The 12,950-nt window shown below is 33.5% G+C and overlaps 1 protein-coding gene across 5 annotated transcripts in view; it reads right to left on the reverse strand.

The window, feature by feature from the left end:
• The window catches only part of Kcnh7 (potassium voltage-gated channel subfamily H member 7), a 460,547-nt gene that overhangs the window by 445,979 nt on the left and 1,618 nt on the right, over nt 1-12,950 (reverse strand). For all 5 annotated transcript variants that reach the window (XM_078017498.1, XM_021729010.3, XM_021728984.3 and 2 more), the window contains exon 2: nt 12,304-12,534. In XM_078017498.1, the coding sequence (XP_077873624.1) occupies nt 12,304-12,534 (231 nt within the window). The remainder of the gene's footprint in view (nt 1-12,303; nt 12,535-12,950) is intronic.

Raw genomic sequence — 12,950 nt, forward strand, 5'->3', positions numbered from 1 at the left:
GGAAGTCCCGACTAGTAACATTATAATATTATTAGCATAATAAAAAAGGTTTCTGGTCTGAGTCCTTGTTTCTTTGAATCTTTAACAGAGAATAGCATCTGAAAGTGATGAAATATTTGGCATGTTTTTTATTGGTGTTTCTAGGCATTCGTGAAGTTAAATCAGTTAAAATATCAAGTTTCATCTTCATTCTTTGTATATTAAATATAGGTTACTATTGCTTCTTCAAATGTCATAGAAGTACTCATGAAAATACTTTTGTGTATTCTTTTATACTTGAGATTGTCTTTTGTGTAGTAGAATTATAGTTTCCCCAGTTAGCTTTATACATTATAAACTACTACTTGGCAAAGATTTAGAGAATGCAATCATTATTGCTCATATTTTTCAAAAACTGAAATCAATCAAACTTTTTGATAGGAAGTATGTTACAAAGGCAAATTATCATTGAAGATATTGGCAACCTCGAATGAGCCAATAATAAAAATGAAAAGGTTATATAACTCATACTATACACACATTGCAGTGAATATATTTAAAATAATGAATGTTAGCAGGTATAAATTTCAGCAGGATGCCTTCTGTTCGCTTTAGAGATGTGGACTGCAGAGATAAATCCTGCGATTTTACAATGAGAACTGAATAGATGCCGACTATTGGGACAGTAGAAGTTGTGCATCATTAGTGGCATCTCTGTGTAGTTATTTATTTAGGGAGCAAATTCTGAGAACAGCAGTGTGAGAATCCATAAATCCTACTGAGCCTTGGTTAAGTGACATTCATTATAAAGAACACCTGGAGGGAAGACCTGAGAATTGACTCACAACTAGAAAGATCAGATTACCTGAGCTCTGCATGTCTGAGCTCGGTAAAGCTGCCCAGGTAGAGAATGATCTTTCTCTGCAGTCATTTCAATAGTATTATATTGGGATATTGAGATAATGTTGGTGGTTTATCTAATACAGTGTTGAGTTTATATTGCTTATATATTTCCTCAGACACTATTGTGAAATTTTGAGCATATGATTCAATTTGTGGTATACAAGTACATTTTTACTTATCACTTTGCATCTAAGCAAAGCTATAAATTTTTATAGAAAATTCATATATCTGAGTAAAAACTATTGAATAGAAACTCTTCACATACTTTCTATCACAGTTTATGTAGATAATAAGAAATGTTTAAATTAAAATCCAACTTATTTCATATAGGAAAAAAAGGGAAAAGTTCAAAGAATGCTTTAACTTTTAATTAGTAAATTATTTAAATAGTAAATGACTGGTATTAATTTGAGATGTGGAAAACTGCAAGAAAATCACTGAAAGACAAATCTGAATGTGAAGTGCAGATTGGAAAGAATGCTGTGGGATGGGGTGTCCAGGCTAGTCCGTCAATTATTCACAGGAGTATTTGAATAGTCATGCTCCCTAGAGATGATGATACTCGGCACTAGTTCCTTTAACAAAGAAAATAAATTGCCTCAAATATTTTCTATACATGTTTTTTTGGTAAAAAGCACTGTGGGTTAAATTTAATTATCAGAAAATAAGATACTACTTATATTTGCTCAACAACAATTAAAAGGCATGCCAAATTTAATTACATTCATGAAATGGCTACTTAAATACATTCCCCTTCAGAGTATGTAACAAGAGGTATCAAAGATACACATACTGTTATAGTCAGCAATAATATTTCTATAAGACTATACTAGGCTTAGAATGGTACAGGTTGGGCAACAGAATCTTGGTATGTTTTTACAACTGTAAAAAAGTTGGAAATTGTAAAGTGTTTATTAATAAGGTATCCATGGTAATATGCTATTTCCTTTAAGGCTATATTTATGAATATTAAAATAATTTACAGTCTGTCCATGTAACAAATACTATGTAATCATTAAAACATGCAAGTTCAGTATGAATTTCTCAGTGAGGAAAACAAGCTACAGATTGGTACAAAATTTATAGTGTTGTCTTGGTAATGTCCACATGCACACACAGAGAGGTATGAGTGTATTTATATAAAAATATATAGATGGAATACATGCCATTATTTTAGCAGTTGATATCTCTTAGTTTCAAGAGCATATGTCTTTACTTTTTAATTTCTCTCTGTATTTTCTAATTTTTTAAACATCACAGTTAAATCACTTTGACAGACAAAGAGAAAATAAAAATAAGAAGTTCTTCCTGAGGTGTTGAAGTCCTGTATCAGGATGTGACTGATGAAGTGCCTTCTGATACCATAAAGGCTTTATAATCTAAGTTCATGACTCAGGGTTAGGAAAAATGAATTCACTATGTTGGGAGACTAGTATTAAGATGAAGTTATTTCCAGTGTGTGTGGGAAAATAGCAGAAAATGACATCAGAATAATTGCAAGGTTGTATTAGTATTTTATTATGTGGATTTCATGGAGGAGGTGCAGGGAGTGTTGGGATGACTTGAAAACTTGCATATGTTATTATAAGCAAGAGCAGACAAATTCTTCTCTTCACTGACCTGTGAGTGCCCCCATCAAAATCAGCAGATGGTGTGTAGGCACTTAAAGATCTATCTGGACTGTTCTGACCATTCATGTTTCTCCTTCTTGACTAAGGAGGATGATTACTTGTTAAGTCTTTTTACAGAGATAGTTTTCTAAATATTATAATAAACTTCTTTAAAATATATAAACTATATGATAGAACATTATTATTTCTCAATTAATAAATAAGTTGATTATTTTTACAGTTCTCATCCCTAGCAAAATTATTGACACTAGATGTTGAATGAGTAAATGAATGGATAAATGCATAAGGTTTTTCCAGCCCCTGCTACCTTGTAGACATTTTCACTTACAAATAGGTGTATTCCTGGGCTACTTTAAATCCACCCTTTGCTATTCAGCCATTTCCTTTAGTTTTTCATGAGTGTCTTAATAAGTCTCTTCAAAATGTTCAAAGTTGAGTGGAAGAGACAGACATAGAAACAAATTACCACACTATAATTTCATAAGTGTCCTAATAGAGACAAGGAAAAAAATGTTAGGGAACGTGGAAAAAGCTGCCTGAGGATTTAGAGGAGATCTTGAAAAGGAGCTGAGGTTGAAACTGCACAGATGTTTGCTTAAAATTAGAGGGTGTTGATGAATGGTGTAGGAAGAGGTAATGAAGGCTATCCCAGGATGAAGGAGTCACATGTACAGATAGAGGAGTCCTAAGGGTAGTGGCCTCTGGGAGGAGCTCAAACGCAGGATAGGTATGTGCTGAGTCTGACATTTGGCTCAAGATGGAGAAATGTAGAGGAGTTTTAAATAACCAGGAACTTTCCATACTAGTAAATTATAATTTCCTTTATAAATACTAATGGTGAATTTTTTCAAATCACATCATCTTGCCAGGAAATAAAAACTCTTGTTATGGGAAAGAGAAAGAACACTGCACAGATCCTTAGGACTGAATCACACTGCGATGGGAAATTTCTCCCTGACTTCCTGGACAAGGACCAGACAAACATCAGATGAGGGATGCTTAACTAAAATTGTGCCTCAACTATGAGTCAACTGTATAATTTATATCTCAAAACTGGCATGCTTTTAATAGAAAAGAGAGAGTCACTAATAATTATGGAGAGACTATAAGCAAATCCTAGCTACCCTCCCTTCGCTGAACTGTAACATGCTGCCAGATAGATTCATTTTGACTGATAATATTGTTTTAATTGCAAAACACTTATGGTGAACTTTGTTTCATTCACTTTTTGGTGTGAACTAAACTGGTTAGATTTACACTTTGGATAAATAATAGAATCTACAATTCAGAACTAGAATGAGGATATATAAGATGGGGCAAGGTTACCTTTAAAACTATATCATTTGAAGGCAATATATAGAAATCTAAGCTGTAAACTTTACCTCCACCTTGCTCTGTGATCATAAATATTTGACTTAACTTCTCTGAACATCAAATTAACTAATCTGTAGAATGAAATAATACAGTAATTTCTACTCCCAAAGTTGTCATGAAAATCAGACAAAGAAATTTCTATGAAGAACCAGTCATAGAACTGGGATTCAATAAGCGTTAGTCTTTTGGGGATCTAATTTGGGTAGACTATTTGAAAGACAATGAGAATTAACTTCTGGAAAGCACATCCATTGTGTAAAACACACTTGAATAAATGAATAGTTAAAGATTAACTGGCTAATAATATTAAAGAAAATGAATTGTACACATAAGATTTTCTAGAAAAACTAGAAGAAATATTAACTAATGTAATATGAAAGGTAAACAAAAACCTGATTAAAAATTATTCACTCATCATATCATGTTCTTAGCTCTAACACTGATTTTTGTCAAGTAGAAATGATCTTAATTAGTGTATATGAAGACCTTAAGATTGATTTCAATGTATGATCTTTTCTAACACAAGTTTTTTGTTTTTTTTTTTGTTGTTTTTTTTGGTAAGGAAATACTTTATTGAGCTTGTCCCAATTTTTGTTGTTTACTTTTCTTTAAGAAATTGACTATAAACCACCACTATTTTCTTACATTAATTTTTGTTATCATGTCTATCATCTTGTGTCATTAGCACAGATTTCACTGAATAAAAGGATATTTTGAGCAGAGGTCAGTGGTGTATATTGAGAGGTGACATGATCCAGGTTTTCTGAACTCTACCAATATTTTAAACAATATGCAAGAATTAATATTCTATAAAAACCAACACACAATGGCATAAATAAAACAGTTCTAATAGTCCTAGAGGAAGGGGGGGGGAAGAGGAGTAAAAAAAAACAATACATAAAGCTTGAAGTGGTAGAAATCCACCTGCTGAAATAATAATTTCTAGCTGATCATTTGGGAAGAAAATGCAGACAACAGAAGCACCTCTATGCAAGGAGCCTGGCATGCCCCAGCAGGCACAGTCTAACTTGAGATCACCTTACGAATGGAGCCAACTAAGGGCAGAAACTACCCACAGTCCTCTCTCACCCCTCCCAAAATTTATACCCATGAAGCATAGCCACAGCTAATTTTACTCCTTTTCTGAGTGAAAAGTACCAAGAGACATTCTACAAGATAGTGGAAACCATAAAAAAGACAAGTTTGTACACAGGAGGCCTATTTCAACTGGGGAGAGGTCATAGGGAGCCATAGTTTGAATTGTCTCAGAAAGAACACTTTGCTCTTCTTAATTAGAATTTAAATTTAAATTAAAGGAGAAAGAAAAGGATATTATGGGATGTTCATTCATGACAATAGGAGCTTGGTACCCTGTTTTCTCATAACTCACCTGGGACAAGTAGAAATTTGACTTTCTTAATTTTTCAGTAATAGGACGTGTTTCCTCACTGTTGTGATTAATGTTTTGCTGCTGTCTGATTCTGTTGGAGACAGCACAGCCAAGAGAGAGAAAACATTCATTTCATGATTGTAATTAATGATTGCTATTTTTTACTAATAACAAAAGATTGCTTTAGGTTTTATATATTCATTATTGTGTTACCCTGAGATTAAGCTTCATTGTTGATTAAGAATTTTCAAGAAAACACTGAATGATAAAATGTTGCAATACATATAAAAAGTCAGTACTGTGTAACATAAGCAGTGAGGAGGGAAAATCTATCAAACACAAAAAATACAAGTAAATAAGAAAAGGGCAGAAAAGGTCTTTGGGATTGTTTGTTAGAGATTGTTGGGAACAATTGTGAGTCAGTAGTGGGGTGGCCAGTAAGTGGCACCTGTGGTAACTGATTGATAACTTTTGATTCATAGTTCCTCCCTAGGTTCGTTAAATTTTTTTTCTATTTGTATCGCTACAGGGCATTAAAACATTTAACATTTTAGATTAATAAACAAAGAAATATGGTAATTAATAAAATTAAGAAGAAAATTGTTCTGAAAAAATAGTACAGAAGTGCTCCTAAGAAAATTACAAAAACCATCCAGGCGTGGTGGCACATTCCTATAATCCCAGTGGTTCAGGAGGCTGAGGCAGGAGGATTGAGAGTTCAAAGCCAGCCTCAGCAAAAGCAAGGCACTGAGCAACTCAGTGATATCCTATCTCTAAATGAAACGTAAAATAGAGCTGGGGATGTGGCTCAGTGTATGAGTTCCCCTGAGTTCAATCCCCAGTACAAAAAAAAAAAAGAAAAAAAAATATCACTTACCCTATATCTTGGTTTCTGGGAAATCTCTTGATCTAAACCTGTTTGTTTCTTCAATTCCATTGTACCATCCCACATGCCCTTTTCATTTTTTAAGTAAAAATTGAGCACCCACTTGATATCCATATATTCAGGACACAGAAATTAACAAGACTTAGTAATTCCTCTAAATTTGTTCATAAAATAGATAAAATTAACTACCATGATATACAATAATATGTAGCCCACTGGAAAGTCTACATGGGAATTAAGAACACAGTGGATGAAGACACAGGGGAGCGGCAGTGAAGACATCAGCAATGACTTTACAAAGAAGTCTTTTGATCTGTCTTTGGAAGGATGATGATGGTTTCTGCAGGGTGAGAAGCAGAGGGAAGGGCAAATCCATTCAGAGAGACTTTGAAGTATTTATTATAAAAGAAAGCTTCTGAAAGGTGAGCAAACTCTTGGGTGTATAAAAGTGCAGTAAAGTATGGTTGGAACATAAGATTTGTAAGTGAAACAGAATTGGCAATATATTCAACTAGTTGATATTTATTGAGCACATTATGGGCAAGAAACCATGTCAGAAATAAAGCTATGCTGTTTACTGAGTGCAGCATATTTCAATCAGCGTAACAGCAGATGCTATTCTCCAAATATACATGTTAGAAAAGGAAAATTAAAGAATCAAGAAAGTAAACTTGGTTAAGTATATCTAGTTATTGTCAGAGCAAAGTAATCTATTGTGGCTCCTCAAAAAATACCCTCCTTGAAAATCCAAGTTAACTCTGAAGGTCACCAAAACACTAAGAAAGAATCTAATACATTAGGCTGAGATATAATGTAAGTGCACTGTGCAACAGTAAGGAAAAGCTGTTGAGGGCTCAGTTCTACCACTTAGGAGCCATGTGTGGTCTCACAAATTGCTCAGTCTCTGTGGGTCTGTTTCTTTCCATGAAATGGTTATAAGAGTATGTATATCTATGGGGATGTTGTACCCATCATTTAATACATGTAATTTATTTACTATGATTGTGGCTCCAATAAGTCATCGGAGTAAGTGATTCATGTTTCAGAAATAGCTCTCTGATGGCATTGTGGAGAAGGGATTAGAGAGGGAGGGGAAACTGGATTCAATACTTCAGAAGAAGGACTAAGCTGACTTCAATCAGAGCACTTGACAGTGGATGGAGAAGTAGGAATAGCATTGTGAGATATTTCATATGTAAAGACTGAAAGGATTTGGTGGCCAGCTGGGTTTAGAGTGAAGGGGGAGAGAAAAAAAAAACATAAAATGACCTAAGGTTTCTAGTATAGATGACCAAATGCAAGGCGATGCCTCCATTCTTCATACTCCAACTGCTACTTCCCTGTGGTTCAAGTATGCAGGGACTCTCAATGGCAGGCTGGCTGCCAGCAGTTGATTCAGTAGTTATTTATAACAAGCAACAGTAACAACAAACCAAAACACTTAGAGGCCAGTAGAAGCAAGTTCTTTCCATTAAACCTATTCTAGTCTCATTGTTTTAAACTGACTCTGTTCTCAAGTCCTTTGGGTATAAAAATAACCAAGCAGTTATCTCTCAAGCCACAGAAAACATCACTTTTTTCTAGCATCAGAACTGCTTACAGGTATAGTACTAGCAGGTGGCATAAGAGGATCAATAAACAAGAGCTCACTCCTATTTTCAAGCCATTTGGTTTCACTGGGAACAATAACAAAACAAAGTTTTCACATTGTGAGGAAGACTGTTTCTTGACAATGTTCATTTCACCAATAAATACAATTGAACAAGTATAATATCCAGAACACATGGGAGGTAATGAAATTTAGGTAGGTGGAAGGAAATGAGTTTTAGGATTATTTGTTGCTATAATATCCTATCAGTAGGACAGGGAATAGTATAAACAAGGAGTTAAAATGACACCAAAACAAATTATAGGCAACATACTCCTTGGAAATGTTTCTTATTGCCTGAATTACCCACACATGATATATATTTCTATTCTTGTCTTAAGAAATACCATCTGTATCTCTACTACACAATCCAAGAATTAGGAGAGCTGAATATATTATGTTTCTTATAACTTATAGAAAGCTATTGTAATAGTTAAGTTTGTACTGTTAAAATTTTAACTGAACTGTGTTGCTGCTTTAACAAAATTATTATACGTAAACAGTAAAAGGTGTTTATATTATATGTAATTATATTAAATATAATGTGTATATGTACATTAGCAACTTTATTTTAAGGTTGGGAAATAGAAGAAGAATGGCAAGAGTCCTAAATTTTGTAGGTTCTCTATATAAAAACCTTCATTTTATAGTTCATATATTGTTTTTCTTTGAAAACAATTTCATGAAAACATCCAGGGATTAGAAGACAGAAATGAACATAAGTGCCTCTATAATACAAAAGTTCTGAAAGCAGAGATCAAGTTGTATCTTCCACTGCAGATCCTCCTTCTGTTCCCTAGGGCTTAAAACATTTCCTTAGAGAGAGGGGGCGCTCAACATGCATCTTCATCTTTACTCACAAATCCGCACTTTAAAGAAGGTCATTCTGCATAATTGTCAGAGAGAGCAGGTTCTTGTGTTAGCAAACCAAGACCTCTTCTTGTGTTTAGTTGCATCAAAATTTGCCGCTGTAACTTTGCTTTCTGGATATTTTCTGGATTAGGCAAAATCTTTCTTCAGCCCCTACTTGTCCCTCAGTTCTTTAAAATAAGCTTCAAAGATGAAGAAAGTAGTACTATACATTTCTGTTTTGTTAACAAAATTGTCATTTTAATACCTCTGGAAGCATAATGCCAAAAATACAGGAATGCTATGACCACTAAAATAAAACACTTTAGATCATGTTTTCCTTCTAAGGATCCTTATTTGTCCTGGAGAAATTTACTTTTATTTTTCCAAATGTTTAAAGTTGTTTGATGATTTAAAGCATATCTAAATGTGATTGAAGGGGTTTTAGCACTTTAACTAGCTAATTTTATTGCAGCATGCATCCCAGACCAGATGAGCAATAAACTAAGGGATGATCAGCTAAACTATCTTTTGTTTGGGTTTTTTTTTTCCTACTTCCAGAATGATGGACTAGTTAATAACTGAAGTATTTGTGATTTTTCAATCACTATGCCTAAAAATGTTGCTTTTAAAGTGAATATATTACACTATTAAAATACATGCCCATCCTTATATAAGCCTTGGCATAATTATAGTTTTGTATAATTAGAATTTTATGTCAAAAGATTTACAGCTTCATCACCTCAAGCAATATTTCACAGCTGCCAAGAATGATTTATGCAATAATGATTTAAACTGTAAAATAGACTCCTCAAAGGAAGGGCTGTCAAATATTCCTATTGCAAATAACAAGGTTTTCAAAAATTGATATTCTGGCAAACAGCAAGTTCAATTGTACCTAGCACAAACACATAAAGGAGCGATGTAGGAAGTGTTGCTTCACAATGGATCATGCGGTTCACAGCACATTGTACCAATGTGAACTCCTTGCATAGATCATGAGTTTAACCAGCTTATAAAGCTTCTAGGTTACTTTGGAAACAAATTTCAGAAATAATGCCTTGCTCATACATTTGCTACTCCATTTTGAATAAATAGAGAAAGTGAAAACAGAGTATCTCAACTTTTTGTTAAATTTCTCATTGTGCTTATAACATGATTTTCTACATTCCTATAAAAGGCTAAATTAAGAATAAGTCAAGGAAGCATTTACTGTAAATAGTCAAGAAACCAAGAAACTACCAAAAGTGAATGTCCTCAATTATTAAGAATTAAGAAACTTTGAGAAGCAAACCAATGAAAATGTTGATTTATTTTTTTTCCTGCTTTTATAAATGCACAATACCTGGCAAGTCTCTAAGATGTAAGACTATTAAAACACTTGAACTTCAGAAGTTCTGACTGATTTTACAGTTGGCATGTGAATGAAACCAATATGCTCTGAACATTCTATTAAAAGTATTGGAAGTATCAACAACACACACAGAGAGAGAAACACACACAAAACACATTAAGAAAAATAAGTGTGACTGAATCCTAATCTAAAAAGTTCATTTAAATTAATTATTTTAATTTGGAAAACCCAGAAAAATCTTGACTAATGATCTCACGTTTCTCACATCAATTAAACCTAAATAGGCAACTTATGTTATTAATGCTAAAGATACTCAAGTCCTTAAAGACTGAATCACAATCTGGGGAAAAAAAAAAGAACAAAATTACCACCAAAGCTTGACATTTCCATACCTAAAAGACCTTTCAAATAATTTTTGTAAGAAAACAAGAACTTTAATTCATATACCCAAGCAAATCATTCAGAAGAAAATTTACATTTCTGAATACACTAACATCTTTACTACATAACTTTTTACAATCATGATTCCATATGAAATTGCCTTTTAAGGTGTTTTGAGATTATTTTATACAGTCATGAACAAACTAACTAGATTTCAAAATATCACCATTTCAATGGCAGTGTAATATTAATTTTTATTCAAAAACACTTTGCATACTAAGGATCTATGCAATTGGGCAGACCAAATTTATTTTATGCTTCAAATCTGAGAGTTGAAGAAAAAGTCTGATATATAGAGTAGCCTAGAAAACATAGTGACTAAAGATGGTTCAACATTCTCTGAAGAGCCACAGTACAGACTGAATTGACTTCATAATAAACATTCACATGGGGAAATAATGTCAGACACTCAAAACATGTCAAAGGTCTAGTTTGTTGACTTCAGGTATACAAATAGAGAAGCTGATTTGGGTAGTGAGACCTTCAGTCCAATACATGCCTTCAGAAAATAAAATAATTAGGCTATTTCTAGTATGCTAACACTACTGATGGGGAAAGAGAGGAAGAGGGACAACATCGAAAAACAACCTCTATGCCTTCTGATAATCATATAATTGCTTTCATTCCAGATTAATACAAAGCTATACAAACCTGTTTTTCCAGTAATACTTGGTTGCACATAACCACTTAAGTTCACGTAATACTTAATAGAGTAATTAAGAACTGTACATATTCTATCATGAAACATTTAATTATAAGGAAAGAAGAGGAAGAGTTAAATCTTTTCCTTGCTACTTTTTCTCTGTGGTTTATCAAATGATGACTCATTATATGACATAGGCTTTAGCATACCACACATTTACCAAATACTTAAGAGTTTCCCCCAAATCTGAAGATACCCCTCCTCTCCATTAATTTCTATCAGTGGAACAGAAAGAAGTAGATAATAATACAATATTGACAAAATTAACTGCAGTATGTGTGTTTTTAAAAATTGTTTGACATTTAAAACTTAACTTGTCAAATATCATTAAGTGTCAACATTTGAGAATGTGTGATGCATCAAAATGGGAATATCTGAGTATTCATCCACAGGAATTCATTAATAACGTGTATTTAATGTATGCATGTCTCCCTCATGGCAAGTCTAAAAGAAGGAAATGTGTCCTTGAAGTTGAGCCATGACCTTAAGTTTGAGATGCCAGTTTTGATGCAGCTGTAAAATGAGTACTAATAACTTTACAGAGTCATAGTTCCTATTCTATATTTCTTATTTTAGAACAGTATCAAATACATGAGCAGCCTTTACTATTTGAATATGCACAGACTTTCTGGACCACTTTTAGAAGTTCCTATACATCATCCTTACTCTTCTTTTAAAAATGAACAAAAGAAACAAGAGGTGTTGCACATCAACACCTAAAAAGATAAGAAATGCTTATAGCTATAATCTTAAATTTCAGATTACACAGTTTTCAACACTTCAATACAAAACGTATTTTCAAGTCCAAAAAAATAAAACTGTTTCTCTCCTACCAAATACATATCAATGCAAGCAATAAACTATTGATCTTTGTATTAGTCCTTAGAGAAGGAGTGTGCAAAACTGATTTGTGACATTTTATCCTCAGTGACATTAAGTTCCTGCACTTTCAAAGTACCCTTAGTGAAGAAGAAAAAAATTTCTATTAATCTAAGAAGAATATCCATACTTCTTGGGCACTAAAACACAACAAGCAATGAATACATGTACAATTAAATATCTGGAGTGTCTCTGCACACAGACTTTCAGTAATCAAAATTTCCTTTCAATGAAATAAAATACGAGGAATCCTAAATAAACTTTACCATTTTTGTGATAGTAGGTGACCTCCACTTTCCTCTCCTCTGACCCCAACAATGCCTGTGCAATTTGGGCAATATCATGCCTCTTGGTCTCTGGCCCATGGAGGAAGTCGCAGGTGCATGGCTTCTGCATGACATCTGGCCTGGAGAAACCAGTCATCTCACAGAACCCATCATTGCAGTAGATGATGGCACAATTCTGCACTCTGGCATTTGCAATGATAAATTTTTTATCTGTAATAAGAAGACGGTAAAGGCATCTTTTAAAAAGCTTCCATGAGACTCTCAAAAACAGTGAACGTATTTGTTGCATAATAAGAGCTCTGAAATGTAGGTGCTTCCCCAAAATGTTAACTGCCCAGACCTTTCCAAGAAAAAAAAAATCAAAAAAAAATTCCTACAAACTTTAAAAGTGAGAATAATGGTCCAAAGTAATTTTAACCAAAGGTATTTAAAAAAATCACTCTTCAAATTGCAAGAACAGAATTTCCCTGATAGTCCAGACCTCAAATGCTGCAACTCCCAAGGGTCCTAGTGGACATTCAAACAAGCATCTGGCCCATTGATATTTCCAGAATGCATTTAAATGTAAGATAAAAAAATTTATAAGCCAAAACATTGAAACATCCTGTAACTGTCAAATTTTTCAC

This window comes from Ictidomys tridecemlineatus, chromosome 7 (assembly GCF_052094955.1).
Source record: "Ictidomys tridecemlineatus isolate mIctTri1 chromosome 7, mIctTri1.hap1, whole genome shotgun sequence".
Classification (NCBI taxonomy): Eukaryota; Metazoa; Chordata; class Mammalia; order Rodentia; family Sciuridae; genus Ictidomys; species Ictidomys tridecemlineatus.